The sequence below is a fragment of the Aethalodelphis obliquidens genome, unplaced genomic scaffold (assembly GCF_003676395.1).
Source record: "Aethalodelphis obliquidens isolate GAN/ISIS:26980383/991018 unplaced genomic scaffold, ASM367639v1 scaffold50, whole genome shotgun sequence".
NCBI classification, from domain to species: Eukaryota; Metazoa; Chordata; class Mammalia; order Artiodactyla; family Delphinidae; genus Aethalodelphis; species Aethalodelphis obliquidens.
This window is the reverse complement of record NW_020837994.1, coordinates 12697041-12717843: the sequence shown is the minus strand read 5'-3', so window position 1 is coordinate 12717843 and position 20803 is coordinate 12697041. Positions and strand designations below refer to the sequence as shown.

Sequence of the window (20803 nt, the reverse complement as noted above, 5' to 3'; positions counted from 1 at the left end):
CAAGTCTCAGGTTTACTCCCAAGCGGCACACGTGAAAAACAGATCCAAAGAAACACAGACTTTGAGAATTGAACTGACATCACAACGACTACCCACAGAAGGTGAGATAGCACTTGCATCCTGAACGTCAAGATTTTGCTTGCTCTAAATAAATACTTAATAAATAAATAAAGATCAACATTCTCCAGCGGATTTTAACAAGGTGGGGCAAATAGTTACCTTAGTTTCTTGGGGTACCTCAGAACAAGACAGTCTGGTTATGACAAGATCGGACCTAAACATTCCTCAACCCCCTGGTCGAATACCATTATAATACTATCTTAACCACGAATGAATTCCAGCAAACTATGAAGTACTGTGAGAGGGAAAAATTAGGTTAAAACTGTGTTTATCAAACCGAAAATTATCTGTTTACACTAGTAGATTGTTAAATCAATTTTGTTCAGTCTAATCAGAAACTTTTTTATGAAATAAAATAGAAATTATCAAAATGCATTGCAGATGGGTAAATATAACCCTGTAAAACTTTTGTCTCAATTACATGTGTGGGCATAGGTTCTGTGTTTCAGTATGAAATGTATTTCCTTTATTGAGTCTTACTCAAAAAGTTTTGAAAACTACTGGAGTATGTGCTTTCTAACAGCCATTCCAATTCTCATCTCACTATTTTTATGAAGAGTCAAAAAGGACGGCAAAAGTGGACATAGTTCTCTAGAACTGAAAGGGCATTTTCAAAAGCAAAGTCCTACACTTTGCTCACTTTTGATAACTTGAGCTTGTTATAACATTGAAGGAAAGCCATCCAGAGCAGGAGTTCTTAACCTGTGGTCCAGGTGATCTAGGAAAACTCTAATTATATGCAAACTATTGTATATGAAAATGTGCATATTTTTAGGAAAGAGTCCAGATTTTCCATCAGATTCTCAAAAGAGTCTGTGACCGTCCAAAACATTAAAAGCCACTGAAATTGGGCATCCTTTGATACATTAAGCTGGTCTGGCAGTGTCGTAGTTCCAGAAATGACAGAGCTTGATGATAGTAATTCAAATTGATTTAGAAAAAGACATTCTAATTTGAGTGTGGCCTCATAACAAGTTTGAGCTAAAACAATATTAGCAGTTAAGATCAGTGAAAAAGATATCAAATTAGGAAGACTTGCTCAAAAAAAAAAAGAAGACTGTGCATTCTTTATTGTATGAAATCAACTGTTTTAATGAAAGACTGTAGTAACATTTGATTCTTAAAATGGTTGAATGATTTTTTTAAATTATGTTTTATAACCTAACTCACATAACCATGTCTCCATTTTAGCGTCAATAGACAGGAGCACAGGGCTTTTTTTTTTTTTTTTTTTTTTCTGGCTGCACGGCATGCGGGAATCTTAGTTCCCCAACCAGGAATCGAACCCACGCCCTCTGCAGTGGAAGCACGGCGTCTTAACCTATTTCTCCTTAAAAACTCAGCTTAGGCCTCATCTTTTCCAAAAGCTTTCCCTGTCAGGCTAACCTGACCGCAAGGACTCCACCTTACTCTTCCATAGCAAGAAATGCAAAGCGCTATCAGGTATCTACCTTGTTACAGGGAGATTTTCTAGTCCATCTCCCCTCTGCACTACATGGTGAATGCTCTGAAGGCAGGCAGGGACTGATGAGGTCTTAATCTCCAGGTCACTAGCTTGGTGCCTGGCACACAGTAAGAGTCAGTACTGCTACCTGCGGTAATAAATTATAAGGTCAGTTCCTACAGTAAAAACGTCTATGAAGTTAGATCTTTTCACCACCTAAACATATCAAAATTGCCTAAAGTCTTTTTTTTCTTTGACAAGGCAGTCTATATTTTTTAAAAATATTCATACAATACTATTATAGTGATTTATTATATATTAGAGACAGAGAAATACTCCAAGAATGGAGCAGGGATGAATTTTAAGCAAGTCAAGCAGTCCTGGGGAAAGGCTATTGTTTTAAATATGGCTTGGTGGGGATGGAACCTGCATGGAGGGATCTTCTGAGGAAATGGAAGGAAGTAGTAATGTAGGGAGTGGTGGGGGCAGGTTCCAGACAATTCCAGTCACCAGGGAGCATACTTGTTTCCATAGAAAAAGATAACATTAGCAACAAAATTTGCCCAATATCAACTTGAGTAGACTACTTTCCCCTTAACCATTCAGGGCTCAAAACATTCCTATTTTGTATCTGGAGTAGGGCAAAACAATGTCTCAATATGGCAGGTAGAAAGCAAAGCGTCTAAGGGACTTTCTAGCCAGCTTTCGTACCTCAGAAATCTAGACATCACTCTGCTTTGTTAATTGTTGCACCTGAGGTGGTAGGACAGGGCCGGGAGAGGAAAGACAAAGGGTGGAGGCAAATGAAGCAAGCTGTGGTTGAGAACACACACACCTGAACTGAAAACCAGTCCCTCAACAGGAAGCTATTCCTCTTCCACCGCACATACAGCTTAAGAATAGATGCAAGGGAAGCAATGAGAGAAGAAGATGGACCCTGGCAAGGCAGCCAGGCTCCCCTCACAGGACACAACAAACCTACAGTCGATCGTGGTGCAGAAATGCCTGGATGGTGGAATGGTTGGCCGGAAGATCACCAAGAGAAAAATATTCCCTGAGGTCCCAACAAGTCCCGGGTGTGTTATCAGCTAGAAAATTCAAGAAGCATTGCACTGGCCACTGGAGGCAAATGGCCTAACCTACCTTTGGGAGGGTCACACATCCCCAGGCCTGGAAAAAATCGAGAGTTGGGGGAGGGGTGGTAAAATTCACCACTATGGGGCTTCCCTGGTGGCGCAGTGGTTGGGGGTCCGCCTGCCGATGCAGGGGACACGTGTTCGTGCCCCGGTCCGGGAAAATCCCACATGCCGCGGAGCGGCTGGGCCCGTGAGCCATGGCCGCTGAGCCTGCGTGTCCGGAGCCTGTGCTCCGCAACGGGAGGGGCCGCAACAGCGAGAGGCCCGCGTACCGCAAAAAAAAAAAAAAAAATTCACCACTATGAATCGTTATGCCCAAACACGGAGAAAGTATTTATTACGACACTTCATTATAGATGAGGAAAAGATGAACTTTCTTAGACAAAGTCACAGAGGGAGTGGCAGGGCTGGGTCAGCAACACCCCCTCAGCCAGAATGAAGCTGGGCGCGCCTCTCAGGCCTGACTGCGGCAGGGTTGTCTGGGGCGGGATGGGAGGAGGACAGATGGGGAGAACCTGTCTGTAGGAATTCCCTCTACCCCTGAAAGCACCCAAATGGCACAATAATTTTTTCTCCTCTAAAGTACAAATATGTAGTTTCACCATCACCCCTGCACGTTTAAAAAAGAAAAACTTTCCCTAGGAAAGGCAGGCCCAGACGTTGGGTTTTATACAAACAGCAGGGAGCCCTGCATGTACTTATTCAGGGGCCACACGTTGCTCTTGCCCACGTTGGAGGGTCGCCTCTGGCACTGCTTGCACCGCCGATACTTCTCACACTGGTCCAGGAGGAAGAGCTTGCTGGGGGCCCTGTGGAGAGGCAGAAGAAGGGGTCATTCGCCGGCGTCCCCAAGTCCTTACTGGGTGCCTCGCCTGGAAGCCGGTGCAATGGAAGGGATACAAAAGAAAAGTCACACCTGGTCCCTGCTCTCCAGGAGCTTACGGCCCACCTGTGATTTCCCACCTGCAGTCTCTCCCCTCTACGCTGCTACCTTGCTGCTCGCCCCAGGCCAGGCGTCTCCTGCTTCTCCTCCTTCCTTAGTGAATAAAAGGCTCTATAAGGTGCCTTCACAACAGTCTGACCCCAGCCCTCCCCCCACACCCACGTAAACCCTCAGAGAACACAGGACTTGCCCAAGGTCACTCAGCCAGCATGAATGGGATGGTGACTCCAAAGCCTCAGTATTTGTGGCTTTGTCCCGTGGATGCGCCTTTACCTGTCAGGCTTCCCCGGGAGACAGCATTTGACAGGGAGATCAAGCCATTAAGCTGCTGGTTAACACCCCAGCAGACAATGAAGCGTAGACTTCAATGGAAAGTCCCAGGGGGCCAGAGGCCTCTGGAGAGTTAAGGGCAGGAGAGGAAGTGAAGACGTAGAAAAAGAGGATGAAAGCAGCTAGAAGCAGAGATGAAGGGATGACAGTGACTGGTTTTCCACTTCAACAGTTTTTCTTGATTGTGCAGGATGTGCACAATCCCTGATGTGTTCCCCTACGTTATCAAAATTTCTACACAGTGGGATTCTGTAAAAAGCAGCATCAATGACAGCCTTCAAAGGAAAAAGGACAATCTTGGGAGATTGGGACTAACATATATACACTAATATGTATAAAATAGATAACTAATAAGAACCTGCTGTATAAAGAAAATAAAATAAAATTCAAAAAATCAAAAGAAAGAAAGAAAAAGGACAATCTTGGCAGTAGGCAGGGGAAGACCTACCTGGCTTGCCTTGGCGATGGGACTGAGTATCATGAGCTAAACTGCATACAGGTGAACCTTGTTTTTGCTTCTGCTTTGTTTTCTTTTTAACACCAACCAATTCCTCCTTCCTATGTGCTGTCCACTTGAGTCCCTGCCCACAACTTGGCCTAGGTCTTCAGGTGAGAGGACTGCTCTGCCGTGTCCGTGGAACAGCTGGGCTATCCTGCCACTCAAGGTTATGTCATGTCTCCTCTACCCTTTATCACCATGTTAGCCAAGCCTTCTTCCAAAATCCAACTAAAATCTCCCTCCTGACACTAATCTCATTGCCTTCTACCTTCTTTCCCACAACATTGAGAAAATGGCTTGAAATACCCAATTCCCCTTTCCCTTCCTCTTCCCTAGGCCAAACAACACCACTTCTCCTTTGGAACTTATTTTCCATATCATCTGTCATACTTCCATTGTCACAAAATATGGGTTCTACCCATTAGAAAGACAGGTGAGAAATGCCTTAAAATCTAAAAGGAAAAGGAGAGTTTCAGATCAAGATCCACTATAACAATTTTTTCTATGATAAGAATTCATTGATAATTGGCATATTGAATATTATTTTGGTATATTCAGGTTTTAATAACATTTGATTGCCTAGACTTTGTTTCTTCAAGTTTTCAACATTCTATGAAATCACACCTTCCATTTGTAAAGTATTTTAATTTTTGAAAGTGTAATAATTTTCCAACTCTTTATTTGATCCCCCAAACTCCTGTGTTAGCCAAGCCAGGCAAATGTTCACTTTCCCCATCTTAGAAATAAAAAAAGTAAGGCAAAAAGATTAGCTGCCTCTCCAAAGTTAGTGTTAATTCTCCAAAACATCTGGATTCCCCAACTCTAGATTGTAAATAGATAGTTGGGGAAAGTGAGCATGGATATAATACATTTCAGGAAGACGTTCTTGGTTGGGCATCTCACTTTTCCAATTGCCAATCTTACCCACAACCCCTTGACTCTGCTCTTACGAGAGCATCCCATAAGCCTTAGATGTGTTCAGACAGAAACACTTTCTTCCTATTTCCAACTAATTATCTCCAAAGAGAATTCCCACCCTCCTTCGCACACAGCCCCAGGCCTCCCTAGCCTCCACAAAGTGAAAATGAAGCTACTACACAGAGGCAATGATTAGGGCAGAGATGGCAAATATATAACATGCAACACAGCATTCTCCATCCCATGTCCACAACGGACATTTCTGACATACCATAGCAGTATTTCCCACTGAACCCAGAATTCTTTTCTCACAAAGGTCTCTAGGCAGCCACCCCTAATAAACTGAAGCTGACACTTAAAACCTATCTGCCATCCCTGATTAGAGGAAACTAACAAGATGCAGAGGGGATTTTCAGGTGCAGTCAGCTACTACCGCTGGAAAGCCTTCTCCTCCAGGTCCCGCTGCTTCTTCAAGACAGCACTCCTTTCCCAGTCATCCTGTAAGTCTTGGTAGATTCTGCTCACTCGCTCAAGCTCAGCATTTCTGTCTGCCAAGTGCCTAGAGAGAACAGAAGAGTCTGAGATTCCATTCATAATACTGGGAAGGGCGTGCACCAACCTTAGGAGCCCCATTCCTTTCATGCTAAGTTAAACAGAAAACCTGGTTTTGTTCGCCACTCTTTGAAATAGACTAAGGGGCATGAACACTGTAAAAACATAGCGAAACTCCTAGCAAATAATTTGTGGGTCTAGGACCTTTCATCTTCAATCCTGGTTTAAATTAGCAGGATTAAAACCTTTTTCCAATTAACACATTCAGCCTTTAAAGCCATCAATTTCCTTTGAGGCTAATTTAACTGATCTGAAGATTCATCTCAAATGGATTTCCTATACTTTGCTTCCTTCCTTTCAGTCCAGCCTCTCAGCTGTCAGTAGTCCGCCCACCAGTTCTGCCAGATGTTTTACAAGACAAAGTAGACAGGTGCATGAATGAATGGTTAGAAAGGGGGAAAGAAACAGAAATGACTAAGCAAAAGAAAATGAAATCGAGAAAATATCTAACGTTGTGAAGAAGAGTAAAAAAAAAAAAAACGTGTTTGGTGAAGGTCACATCATCAAAGAAATGACTGCAGTATAATATCTCTCTTCAAGCACAGTGTTCCAGCATTCCCAATGTTAAGTGTTTCTATTACTGGTCTCTAAACATGTAGTCACTGCTCTGTGAATCACCTTAAACCTGGTTCAATATAAATGTGTCTATTTCTTGCCAAACTGAAACTCTTACAGTCAGTTCTCATTAAATTCTGGAAGGGACTTCACTAAATGTGACCCTTGATTTAGCCTGCCTACTCTGAAGGGTCTTGTGTTACAGGTACCAACCGCCACTAGGTGTCAGGACCCGCCGATAAAATACTGTAATGTGCTCTGTGCTGGTTCACTTATTCTAAAATAGCATGGCCCCATTATCCTCTAACACGCGTTGATTCAGTAGCTATTGTGCGGTCACTATAAAGATTAAGTAGGATAATATACAGAAAGCGCCAATGCCTATCACACAATGGGAGTTCAACGACGGAATGGTACCTATTATATATATTTTTTCATAACCTTTTTTATCTTTTCACCGTTTTTTAAAATTGTAGTTAAAAAAAAAAAACCGCATAGGGGCTTCCCTGGTGGTGCAGTGGTTAAGAATTGCCTGCCAATGCAGGCGACACAGGTTCAAGCCCTGGTCCAGGAAGATCCCACATGCCGCGGAGCAACTAAGCCCGTGCGCAACTACTGAGCCTACGTTCTAGAGCCTGTGAGCCAAAACTACTGAGCCCACATGCCACAACTACTGAAGACCAGGCACCTAGAGCCCGTGCTCCGCAACAAGAGAAGCCACCGCAATGAGAAGCCCACACACCGCAATGAAGAGCAGCTCCCGCTCGCCACAACTAGAGAAAGCCCGTGCACAGCAACAAAGACCCAACGCAGCCAAAAATAAATTAATTAATTAAATTAAAAGAAAAAAAAGCATAATATTGACTATCTTAACCATTTCTAAACATGCAGATATATAGTGTTAACTATATTCCCACTGTTGTGCAATCAATATCTAGAACTCTTTTCACCTTGCAAAACTGAAACTCTAAACCCATTAAACAATGACTCCCTATTTATCCCTCCCCCAACCCCTGTCAACTACCATTCTACTTTGTTTCCATGAATTAAACTACTCTAATTACCTTATATAAACAGAGTCATACAGTATTTGTCTTCTTTTTGTGGCAGGCTTATTTCACTTAACATAATGTCCTCAAGGTTCATCCACATTGTAGCATGTGTCAGAACTTTCTTTTTAAGGCTGAGTAATATTCCATTGTAAGTGTATACTGCATTTTGTTTATCCTTTCATCTGTGGTTGGACATTTGAGTTGCTGCTATTTCTTAGCTATCATGAATTATGCTGCTATGAACATAAGTGTGCAAATACCTCTGAAAGATCATGCTTTCAAATCTTTTGGATATATACCCAGAAGTGGAGTTATTGAATCACATGGTAATTCCACTTTTAATTTTTTGAGGGACCACCACTGTTTTCCATAGTGGTTATATCTATTTACATTCCCACCAACAGCATAAAGGGTTCCTATTTCTCCACATCCTTTCCAATGCTTACTATTTTCTGTTGGTTTTTTTTTTTTTATAATAGCCATCCTAACACATGTGAGGTAGTCTCCCTCTCTCTCTCTCTCCCTCTCCCTCTCTCTTTCTCTCTCTCTTTCCTTGCCAGTTCTAGTTTCCTTTATCTTTCCTCTTTACGTCATATATATTCACATCTTAATGGTTTTATCTAATACTGAATAGACAATTTTCTTCCTTCCTAACCTTTTGAATGGTCTAAAAGAAGTACTTGTTAAATGTTTCATGGTGTATGTGGTGTAAGAAAAATATATAGTTGTTCTTGTTTTGGACATTTCACAAGGCAATTAAACCACAGATATTATAATCCAAGATAAATGATATGTCTTTGCATTTATGAAATCTTTGCATTTATGAAATCTTATTACACTATTCTGCAAATGTATAAATGTTTTCTTTTCAGAAAAAAAAACATAGAAAAAAAAGATAGCCATCTTATCCATGTATGTCACACTGATATATATATCCTAAATAGTGAAAGACATTTTCTTACATCTGCATAGGTGTTTTGCAGGGGAAAACATGAACAATTTGCTGACTGCTTACTCCATTCAGACTTCCATAGAGTTGGCATTCCTGCATTCTATATTATTGGAATTAAATTATTAAATTGTGTAATATAAACACAGCCGTATTTTAAATCTCACATTCCTACCTTGCCACCTTTATTCACTGGAGTAGAGAATCCCTGTGTCACAGGTGCACATAAGTAAATATTCAATAAAACATGGAATACCTCTTATCTTGGAGAGAGGCACACATAGAGTTAAATGTTAAATGACCTCTAGTTCCAACAGTGCAAATGATGACAGCTGACAGTTGAATAAGGGTCACCCCCACACTCTCACAGAGCATGGAAACCATTTGTTAATGAGCAGCTATCTCTTTGTGGTTTTGATTTGTATTTCCCCAGTGATTACTGATGTTGAGAATCCTTTCATATGCTTTTTGGCCATTGTTATACAATTCTTTAAAGGATAGGTTTAAAAGTCAGTTTACTTTAAATGCCTAGAAAGTAAGAACACGAAGTAAGATTAGAGGGGAAGCAACTAGGATCCTCCCAAGACTGATGGTGGAAGCAAATTGCTGTACTTTTTTAGAAAGCAAAGTGTCAGTATCTGGTAGTATTTAAAATTTAAAATACACTTGATCCAGCAACCTCACTTTTAGGAATTTATCCAGTAGAAACAGAACAACCAGTATAAGGAAAAATAAGAAAAATGCTTAATGCAGAATTGTTGTAATAGCAAAATACCTGGAAAGAAAGTGAATGTTCATCAATGGTGCAAAAGTTAAACTATATAATCCATATTATAGTATGCTGTTATTAAAGAAAAATGAATTTCATATATAGGTACTGACCTAAATACAAATTAATGACACATTATTAGGTTAAAGAAAGGTTGGGTTGCAGAGTAATGTGTAAGATTTCACAGGCCTCATTTTCATTTACAAAAATGGAAGGAAAAATATATATGTGTATATTGCTTGAATATATTTATAGAGAACAGGAAAAAATGTAGAAGGCTAAACTTAACACTGACTACTCGGTAGGGGAGATTATTAGCCTTATTTTTTTAATCTCTCCACTAACTGACTTAATGAGCATGAATTGTTATATTTTTTAAAACAGAAGCAGAAAAGTTTAAAGCAAAAAAAGTAAAACAAGTAAAAAGTAAAACAAGTAAAAAAAAGTGAAACAAGTAAAAGTAAAACACAGACTAAGTCATTCCCTCTGAAAGAAAGTGACCTTCTAGTTGCCACAGGAAGACCTAAGATCACATCTTGAGATGGACCGAGGATGGGGAAGTTGGGAAAGAAAAGAGAAGAGAATATGGAATAATCAGTAAAGGATATAGAAACAAAAGACAAGGATCTAATCCATATAAAAACGGGGGTTTACGACCAGAACTCCAACAAAAGAGATAACCAGATAACGACCATAGTTTGTATTTGATCAGAGCTCTGAAGTTTCCAGAATGCTCTCACATACATAATCTCATTTAATCGTCATAGTGAGGATAGGCAGGGCGGGTGTGATATCCTTATTTTTCATATGAGGAAAAGAGAGCTCAAAGACCCCACGTGTGATATGGTCCAGGTCACACAGTCTGGAAGTGACAGAGTTTAAACCCTCCTAACTCCACGTTCAGGAGAACAGCCAGAGAAGCTAAGGAGCAGAGGAGGAAACTGCAATAATCTCCGCAACACATGCAAAGGGTCCCAGATCTGGCTGTGGCAGCATGCTCGGAAAGGCAGACCCACTGCGGGGCAAGGGGCAGCTGTTTGCTATGAAACAAGCTCCTTACAAGAACTTCATTTGACCCTTAACCACCTTGGAGGTAGTATTAGTATTCTCCCTAATAGCTGATGAGGAAACCAATGCCCTCAGGGGGCTGTAACCTGCCCAATCCCACACAACTAGTAAAATGGCAGAACCGCATATCAATCTATCAGAATGGAGACCGGAAGTGGTCTTGGAGACCCCAGGTAGTCATCCATTCGGTAAAAGATCATGGAGATGTGGGATGGGGGATCCCAGGGAGGGGCAGGAGCAGCCTGGGAAGCAGGGATGCACTTGTAGGGCTTGGGGCAACAGCTGTTAATCAAGAAGTATGGAAATATTTCAGTATTTTAGCAAACAGTACAGACATACAAGTATACATTGCCCTGGGCTGATGCAAGACTCAGTCCCCCATCTGATTTGACTCCAAAAGCCATGCATTTAACTACTCTCACCTCTCTACCCCAATCCAACCCTACCCTTATCACAATATCCTCCCACCTTCACCCAATTATTCTACTCATATATTCCGGTCTGAGCCTACTTGCTATAGAACATAACAGATCTTTGCACCATCCCACTGACCTTTTGTAAAATTTATAAAATTTTAATATAATAACTTTTTTTCTTTTTATAAGTACAACTGCTTTTTTAAAAGAGGAGATTCCTTTGAAGAGAAGCCCTCTTGGAACTCCTGAGAACTTTGATCAAGTATCTGAAAATTGCTGAACATCTACAAAGAAGAAACTGTAGTTCTCTGTGGCAATCAGAGGGTGGAAGCGGGAGAGTAGGAAACATGGGAAATGGGAAGACAAGAGGAGCCTAGGAGATGTTACAAGGCTGAGGGCTGGTCAGGATCTTAAAAAATTCCCCATTTGTGGGGTAACAAATGGGTACTTTAAAACAGTGGGTGTCTGATGTTTGAGTTTAAAGGTACTGTGCATTGCTATGGCATAAAGTCCTCCTCTGCCTACCCTGACACCTTCGGCACCCCTGCACCAGCAAACATCAGCACAGCTTACTACACGCGTGGTTCTCTGAAGAAGGGGTTTAGTGGAGGTTGGGAAAGGGCCTCAGTTTCATGTTTGTGTCCACTTGAGCAGGACAGTACATTTGTGGCTCACATTGTATTTCCAGGTGACAGTGCTGGGGTGGACAACTCTTTTCAGACATTGTCCTGTAAAGGGAAAGAAAACTATGGAAAGGTAAGTAGAGGGAGAAGTGGGATTGAGAGAGTTTGTTTGTAACTTACGGTTAGCAAAGGGGAAAGGGGGTAGGGGAGGGATAAATTAGGAGTTGGGGATTAGCAGATACAAACTGCTATAAAGAAAATCGATAAACAACAAGAGAACTATATTCAACATCTTATAATAAACCATAATGGAAAAGAATATGAAAAAAGATAATGCATTGGGAATTATTGTTTATCTTACATTATATATGTGTATAAATATGTTTATATACACATGAATACATAATATTCTTTTAAAAATGACTTTGTTTTTAATTTAATAACTTTTGTGGGGGGGGGGCCTCTCGCATTGCGGAGCACAGGCTCCGGACGCGCAGGCTCAGCGGCTCCGCCGCATGTGGGATCTTCCCGGGCCGGGGCACGAACCCGCGTCCCCTGCATCGGCAGGCAGACTCTCAACCACTGCGCCACCAGGGAAGCCCTAATTTAATAACTTTTCTTCATAGGGTGAATTGTGGGGATGAAACGAGATAAAGCACATGACAAGCTTAGAATAATATTTTGCACATAGTAAGTCCTCAATGTGTTCACTATCATGATTGCTTCTCTGGAGGGGAGGAGAGGAGGAGGAAAAGATCCAGGGTGTCTTACTCTTTGTGTGTCCTCTGAAGCATCAACAAATCCCACTTTTGGTCCACCAGCTGGTGCAAGATGGCTGTCTTCTTGCGGTTAGCGGCTGCCTCCACCTGGTGCTTCATGTAATTCTGTTCTCTCTTTCGCTTTTCCACCATCGGCTCACCCTCCTCCTTACCAAAGATAGGCTCAGAAGAGTCTGGCTCAAACATGGGCAGCTGGGGGCATTTGTTCTTTATCTGAAGCGGGGACACACATAATGTACATGATAATTATACCAGGGAATAGACTTAATGCACAAGGCCGTAGCATAGTAAAAACCAGCACCTCAGAGGAAAGAACAAGGGCCTCAGAACCACCAAATGGATAACACATAAGAGTATTCATAACATTACAGGATTTATACATATTTTTAGAATGCTATTGAAACCCTGAAAAAGTTTAAAGGAATAATTGGCCCCTTACCTGTTCATCCAAAGCTCTCTTGTAACACTGTGTTTCTTCCATCTTATCTTTTATATATTTGGCTCTTTGTGCAGCAAGTCTGGCAGTTATGAATAAGAGAAGGTGGGACCACAGTTTGTTATAGAGTGTTTAGTAATACAGATTAACATCAACAAAACATGTTTAATAAATATTAATAGGAATAAGAGCCTGATGAAAAGTGATATTTCCTTCTAGGAGCTTTCATTTTAAGAAAAAAAAAGAGTAATTCAAATCCATAGACTAGTGGACAATGTGTTGGACAGGGATGGATGGGCAGGTATAAGCAAGTGACCAACCATATAGTCCAACTGCACTATCATTAAGACAGGCACCCCTCCTCCCCCCCATGCTTAAAAAAATCTAGATAGGAAAGCAGGAAGTGTCTCTGCATGCAATACAATGACTCATCATAAGATTCCTTTTTAAGAAGAGCGGTCTTTCCTATTATAAAATGAATCTATTATATGCAACCTCCACATGATCTGTAAAGTGAATAAATATAATGGAACATATGCATTTTATGGAAATAGTTTTTTGGTCACAGAAACTAGATTCTTATTTGTTTTAGGAGTTTCTCTCACACCATAGTAGCCTCCTTAATTGCTCTCCTGACCTCAGTAGCAGAAGTATGGCCCACTTAGGCATGTTTGAACTCTGTGGCCCTGACCCTACCCCAGGCCTCAGATAACCCAAGCAGGACCAATCAGATTCTCTTTCCTGAAAATTTGGAATTGAGACTGAAATTCATCCAACTGTGAGCTGGAATACAGACAATGTCAGCTAAGGAGCTGGGGTGTGAGCAGACGGAAAGCTTTTTTTATATGGGTTTTAGTTCCTGGTTCCAGGCTTCCTGGGTCCCCCATACATTCCTGCCCTCAGGTTCCATAGGACACCCTTCATACTTATAATACAACTCAGCTTTGCCTTGAGGCTACCTGGGAATAGCTGGGAATGAAGCCTGCTCAAGACAAGTCCCTTCCTCCGTCTACCAAGATTAGTGATCACAAAACAATACAAAATGATACTCTGTAATTAAAATGATTATAGACAGCAATCATGACTCTAACGATTACTCTAATAATGCTGGCTTTTCCATGTTTCTAACGAAGTGTTAGGCTATGGTACTGGCTGCTAGCTGGGTTAGTTTGCTCAGTTGGTTACAGTTGTCCTAATGAAACTACCAACGCTGATCCAATCCCACATGGAAAGAAGCATCATGTGAACATTCCGAATCCATTTTTCAGAGCATTTCTGGCTAGACTCACTCCTCTGTCAGCTGCACTTGTTCCAGGCGGTCCATCATCTCTCTGTTTTGTCTTTGCTTTATGTCCTTTTCCCGTCTGTGACCCATTTGTTTCAGGAGACTTTGGGAATATTCCTCTTGCTTAAGAGCATTAATCTCAGGACTGAGTGGCCGTTTATCAAACAAGAAGGATTTCTAGAATGAAAGAGAAGCAACTCATTTATTCAAGAATACTAAAAAGCAACAAAGAATAAGGGTAATCATTCAGAAGACTAAAATCAATCAGAAAGCCTTGATTAATTTATAATGTGTGCTCAGACCTCAACACATTGACCAGCTAGTGACCCACAGAATCATATGAGTACGCTCAGGGATGAATCTGAGCAGAACTGAGAGGGAGACGAAAAAGGACTTCACGGAGTAGGCCCTCCGCTAGTACTTACAACTTGCATACTGAAAGGAGGAGGAATTCTGAGTGAGTGCAGAAGCATGAGCAGGGACTGCGAGGAAGTGGAAGAGGGAAAACTGAGCTCCTGCTCTGAGCCTAGCCACGCTAGACACTGGGAACCCAGCCATGATCAAGAACAGCGATCCACAGAGAGCCTCACGCTCATTGAGCCTGCATGCTGGTGCACGAGACAGACAGCCAACAAGCAAACCACACACAGATAATTTAAGGTAGTGATAGGTACTATGAAGCTCTTCTCATAGCGAGTGTCCAGGTGGGAATGGGGCTAAACTGGTTATTAAGGAAGGATTTTATTAGGGAGGTGACTGAATCACCTCCACTGCAAATATCAGGGGACCGGTGTCCTATACAGAAGGATCAGCAAGTGTAAAGACACTAGATGGAAACAAGCAGAAAGAAGGTCTATGTGGCTGAGGCATAGTGAGCAAGGGGAGAGTAGAGCAGATGAGCTCAAAGAGGGAGACAGGCCAAACCAGGAGGACTTGATAAGTCAAGGTAAGGCGTTTGGATTTTATTTTAATTCAGTGGAAGGCCATTAGAGGCTTTAAACCAGAGAATGATCTGTTTTGGTGAACAGTTTTACATTTTTTCTTTTCGGTACGCGTGCCTCTCACTGTTGTGGCCTCTCCCATTGCAGAGCACAGGCTCCAGACGCGCAGGCTCAGCGGCCATGGCTCACGGGCCCAGCCACTCCACAGCATGTGGGATCTTCCCGGACTGGGGCACGAACCCGTGTCCCCTGCATCGGCAGGCGGACTCTCAACCACTGCACCACCAGGGAAGCCTGTTGGTAACAGTTTTGAAAGATCGCCTTGGCTGCTGTGTGGAGAACAGATTGTAGGAGGGCAAGCAGAGAGCCTGACTAGGGAAGTAGTGCAAAAGTTGGGCTTTCTGGGACTTCCCTGGTGGCAAAGTGGTTAAGACTCCACGCTCCCATTGCAGGGGGCCTGGGTTCGACCCCTGGTTGGGGAACTAGATCCCACATGCATGCCACAACTAAGAGTTCACGTGCCACAACTAAGGAGCCCACCTGTCACAACTAAGACCCAATGCAACAAAATAAATAAATAAATATTAAAAAAAAAAAAGTTGGGCCTTCTAACGTGACTTGGATTAGGGTGGTGACATTGATGTTGAAGAGACATAGAGAGATATTGGATGGCTTTTGGAGGTGAAGGCAAGTGGGCTTGCAGATGGTTGGATGTGGGTGACTGAGGAGTAGTAGTCTAGGATCACTTTTAGGTATGGGGTTCATGCAACTGTCTGGCTGGTGATACCACTTGCTAAAATGGGAAGGCTGGGAGAAGAACAGTTTGAGAAGGGGAATCAAAACTTCTGTTCTGGCCTTTTCACTTTAAGGTATCTACGGTTATAACAAAGAGGAGATACAAAGTAGGCAGTAATAAATATATAATGTGGACCTTATATCTATCTAAGAGGAGAAAGAGAGAGTACCTAAAGCTCAAAAGCATGGTGCCCCCTCTTCCTCCTTCCCTATTGCCCCTGCCCGGAAGGTTTTTTCCTCCATTCACTTCTTTACCTAACTCCTGTATGCCAGGAAGTCTTCTCAGATCTCTGGTCTGGGTTAAGTGACTCTCCTCTTTGCTCTGTTCAAAGATTTATCATAGAATTTAGTATATCACACTCTTGTCTCTGTAAATCTCTCTCCCCCACTATCCTGAGACTTTAGAGAGGGACCTTGTGTTATTCATCTTTGTATTCCTAGCCACTAGCAGAGTGGCCAGCACAAAGGAATTCAATGAATGCTTGATGATGAATAAAGAAAATCTATTTTATTAGGTGTATGTCCAGAGTGTCACACTGCCTAGATAGTGAGGTGAAAAAGGAAGACTCAGGCAGAAATAAAGGTAGGCACATCATGATTGGAAACATTAAATCAATGGCAAAACAGGTGGCTCACGTCCCTCTGAAGCTGGGGTTCTCAAACTTTAAGGAAACTACAAATCATCTAAGTATCTTGTTCAAACGTAGATTCTCATTCTGGAGGTCTGAGGTGGCACCCTAGATTCTGCATTTCCAGCAAGCTCCCAGGGGATGCTGGTTCTCTACTTAGATCATCTGATCCTGGGGCAGGAATTTAATATACTGTCCCTATCCCCACCTCTCCCAGGTCCTGGTTGAAAATTACTATCATTAACAAATGCTCTCATGACTAGTAGGAACTGTATTATGAATGTGAATGATGTGGAGGCAGATCCTGGACCACTCCTGCCCTGGAAGGAAGCTTCAGCCTTGCACAAGCCTCTTTTTACCTCTATCATTTTTAAAAAATTGGTGCAATGCGGAGAGTGGATCCAAATGCTCACAAGTAGGGCAGGTATCAGCCCTAGAAATTTCGAAAAGACTCTTACATGAAATTCAGGTTTCTCATTCTTGTGGATTCTTATGGCTTCAGCAACTCCAAGATTATAAGCAGCATTTTTTTGATTCTGTTCTCTACTAGCCAGACTTTGCATCTTTGAGAAAAAAAAAATCACATATTGAAATAGAGCTTTTAAAAATTTAATTCTACTGTATTAAGGTAACCCAACCAAGGTAGAAACCTGCCTTTTGGAGGCAATGGTAAATACTTTCTGATGTGTTCATAGATTTTTTTTTTTTTTAAGTGGGCTTCTGTTTCCCATTCTTGGGCTCCAGGCACCACCTCTACAGGGATCGTAAGAAGGAACGGAAGATTTCATGAGTGGTTACCTCTGGTATCACAAATGCAGGAGAGGACAGTAAGGCCAGTTATTGGAGATCACAGAAATTGGGATAAAGCAAATGCAAAGGTGCCATTCTGTCTTTACTTGAGGTAGGCCATGAATGTGAAGGGAAAAGCCCTGACTGGGATTATATTTTATGAGAAATAAAAAAATAAAGCTATATAATCCAGGAGTTCCACCTTTAAAACTCAGTCTTGGGAATTCCCTGGTGGTCCAGCAGTTAGGACTTGGCCTTCTCACTGCTAGGGGCCCGGGTTCAATCCCTAGTTGGGGAACGAAGATCCCACAAGCTGCACGCTCTGGCCAATAAATAAATAATAAAACTCAGTCTTCATGGGGGGGTGGTGGGGGGAATCAGTGACACGTACAAACATCAGCTGCATCGATATTCATCCCAAGACTGTTTACTATTAGTGAAAACTTGGACACCACCTAAGCTTTAGTTCAGCAGTAAGTAAATGGTTCAATATGTTACAGTACAGACACACGATGGAACTTTTTAAATGGTGTTTTATAATCACGTTCTCCTGTCCCATGTTAAACACTCCTTAACCGAGGTGTTGACCTACCTGCTCTTTGAAGACAGACTCTTGATCTTTCAGCATCTGATACTGCTGTAGGAGTAGCTCATCTTCCATCTCTCTCCTTTTCCTCTCCTCACCGTAGTACAATGGGAAATTCCGCTGTGCTCGTTGCAAGCATACATAACACATTTCCTGTAACACCAAGTTTCAGGGCAAATTGATTTTTACCTTTTACCTTTTTGCCTGTGCATTCCCTTCCCAAGCTCTCCAAAGGCTAGGTGTATCAAGAAGTACACTTCATAAAAGGAAGTATTAAAGATATTAGCCAAGTGAGTTTTCAGAGAAGACCCCACAAATATTCCAGAGGATTTAATAAACTCTTGCCTGCACAGATGTGTTTATAGCAACTGGAAAGTGGAGATTTTCCAACCCTATTTCTGTGAACTAGTAGATTTTGACTAGTAGATAGATTTATCCTAGTCCAATTATGGGTCCTGAGTACTTGAGCCATACCCATATATTAAAGAAAGAGCAATTCCCAGAATTCTCTCTGAGAAACAGAAGTCAGAGGAAGATTCTGACTGGGTTTTGTTTCTTTGAAGACACTGTACCTGTCCTGTCCTATTATGATACTGGCAAGAAGTGGCTGGAGAAATTTTAGGCTTCATTTCATTGTAATTTTTCAGACCACCCAGAGATCGTAATCTATAAAAAACAATGTAACATTAATTAAAGTTAACGTAGTCTGACATCAATTATCATCAATTATTAATGATAATTTTAGAAACAAGTATAAATATAGGAAAATGAAAAATATCTCAGTGGTTTTCTTTAGAGCATCTACATGTATAGAGGTTAAGAACCCAGGCTTTATATCAGATAAACCTGAGTGGGTTCAAAGCCCAGCTTTCTTTATTAGAAGCTGACTGGCATTAGACAAGCTGGGTAATCTTACAAAGTCTCAGTTACCAATTCAGTGAAATTGGGGTAAAATTTATTCATTCTCCAAAAATTTATTGAGTGTTTACTATATGTACTGCTCTAAGCATGGGAGAGGTAGTAAAGAACAAAATACACATAAAAAAAGCTCTGTCCTCATGGAATTGACATGCTGATGGGGGTAGACAGCCCATAAACAAGGTAAATGAGTGAATTCTATAGTCTGTTCAGTGATGATAAATGCCATGCAATGCTGGAGGAATGGAGTATTAAATCATGAATAGAATGGCTAGGGGAGTTTTCACCAAAAAGGTGAAATTTGAGCAGATATCTGAAGGCAGTAAAGGAATAATAATAATCAGATATCTGATGGAAAAGGACCTAGCAGAGCAAATGAGCACTAAGACCTTGAAGTGGGAGCATGCCTGTGTTCAGTATGGCTTGAGGAAGATGAGTTAGTGGGCGAAAAGTAGGAGAGAGGTCAGAGATCAGGCAGGACCTTGACGGCCACAGTAATGACTTTAGCTTTTACCCTGGGTGCGTGGAGGGTACAGTGTCTAGTATTAGCAAAGCCGTAGAGAACACAGCAGTCCCTCACATTACTGCTACTGGGGAGATAATTTGGTACAATCTTCCTGAGGATAACTGGTAATGTGTATCAAAAGCATGAAAAATGGGCTCATCCCTTATCTCCGAAATTTCACTTCAAAGTTTTTATCCTACAGAATACGCAGGTGTGTGCAGAGAATTATGTGTGATTATATTTGATACAACATTATTTATAATATAAAAAACTAAAAACCATCTAAGTATCCCACAGGAGATGGGCTAAACAAAAGGTTTAATCAATGAGATGATGAGCAACAATTTGTTCATGTTTTAGAATATTTAAAGCCATAGGGAAATTTTCACCACTTTTTGTTGTGTACCAAAGGTTCATATGATATGATCTCAGTTTTGTTTAAAATGTATCTATATGTTTCAAGTATAAATATATGTACATATTATATATGCATTGAAATGAAGGATGTACACCCATAACGTTACTGAAAGTTTCCTCTATTTAGTGGGGTTATGGGTGATTGTTTTGTATCTCTTGCTTTTCTCATTTCTTCCAAAATTTCTGTGATAAAGATGTATTACTTTAGTAATCAGAAAAAAACCAAAAACCAAAAAAAACACATTGTTTGGTCAACTTCTATAGAAAGCCTTTACTAGGAATCCCTAATAATTACTCCCTCCTCTTTGCAGCCTCTGTACTTTCTTTTGTTATCTTCATCACGGGCATTATTTCTTTAGCCTCAATCTCTCTACAAGACTAAGTTTATGAAAGTTGGTTTATACGTCTTTTATGTCTCATAGCTTTATAGCTTCAGTGTCCAAATAGTGCCTGGCACACAGTGGTGCTCAATGTTTGTTGGATTGAGCTAAATTCCAAAGTACTAGACATTTAATTCTCAATTATCTTTCATAACGAGATTACTCAAAAGAAGCATGCCTAGGGTTTTGAGCATGACTTTAGGAATCCACAAAGCACCTAAATTACACATATGATAGCTGATATATTGTGACATTAATAAATTGAAAGTTGACAGCACAGTGAAAGATATATAGTAGATGCTCAATAGATACTTATCAGAACCATAATTTCTGATCTGAGGTCTTAAAAAGTATCCTACACAAAGGGAGAGGAGAAAATAGAAATCTTCTGATATAAGAAGAAAACAGGACCATCATAAATTGTAATACATTCATTTGCTCAAAGAACATTTATTGAGTGCCAGCCATGTTTGGCAAAAATGCTTTCCAATTTGATCTAAATATGAACCTGTGTCACATCTTAATATCCACACACTCAGAAAACAACACAGGTTTTCCCAAAACCACAAGGAAAGTTAAATGTTTCCTCCTCTGTGCTACTTTGTTTCCACCTCTGTCATAGCATTTATCCTACTGAATCATAATTTATCACTCTGGCTTTCCCACAGATTGTGAGCCCTGGTCATCTTGATTATCCCCAGCACCTAGAATGTAGCATCAAGAATAGTGGATGAAGGAATGAATCAATGAACACTTATTTAAAATTCCCTGCATCAAGATAGGACTTGAAAATATACTTAGTAAAGTGCAACACAAAAAATACGCAGGGACTTCCCTGGTGGTCCAGTGGTTAAGAATCTGCATTCCAATGCAGGGGATGTGGGTTCGATCCCTGGTCGGGGAACTAAG

General features: G+C 41.2%; 1 protein-coding gene across 1 annotated transcript in view; it reads right to left on the bottom strand.

Annotated features, from left to right (window-relative positions):
• Window positions 1-3012: 3012 nt before the first annotated feature.
• CCDC81 (coiled-coil domain containing 81) overlaps window positions 3013-20803 on the bottom strand; it is a 37438-nt gene continuing 19647 nt past the window's right edge. Inside the window, exons 8-15 of the mRNA XM_027083610.1 lie at window positions 18247-18340; window positions 17681-17827; window positions 16758-16862; window positions 13939-14111; window positions 12653-12731; window positions 12206-12426; window positions 5824-5949; window positions 3013-3509 (exon numbers count right to left, since the gene is read on the bottom strand). Of these exons, the coding sequence (XP_026939411.1) occupies window positions 3368-3509; window positions 5824-5949; window positions 12206-12426; window positions 12653-12731; window positions 13939-14111; window positions 16758-16862; window positions 17681-17827; window positions 18247-18340 (1087 nt within the window). The 3' untranslated portion in view covers window positions 3013-3367. The remainder of the gene's footprint in view (window positions 3510-5823; window positions 5950-12205; window positions 12427-12652; window positions 12732-13938; window positions 14112-16757; window positions 16863-17680; window positions 17828-18246; window positions 18341-20803) is intronic.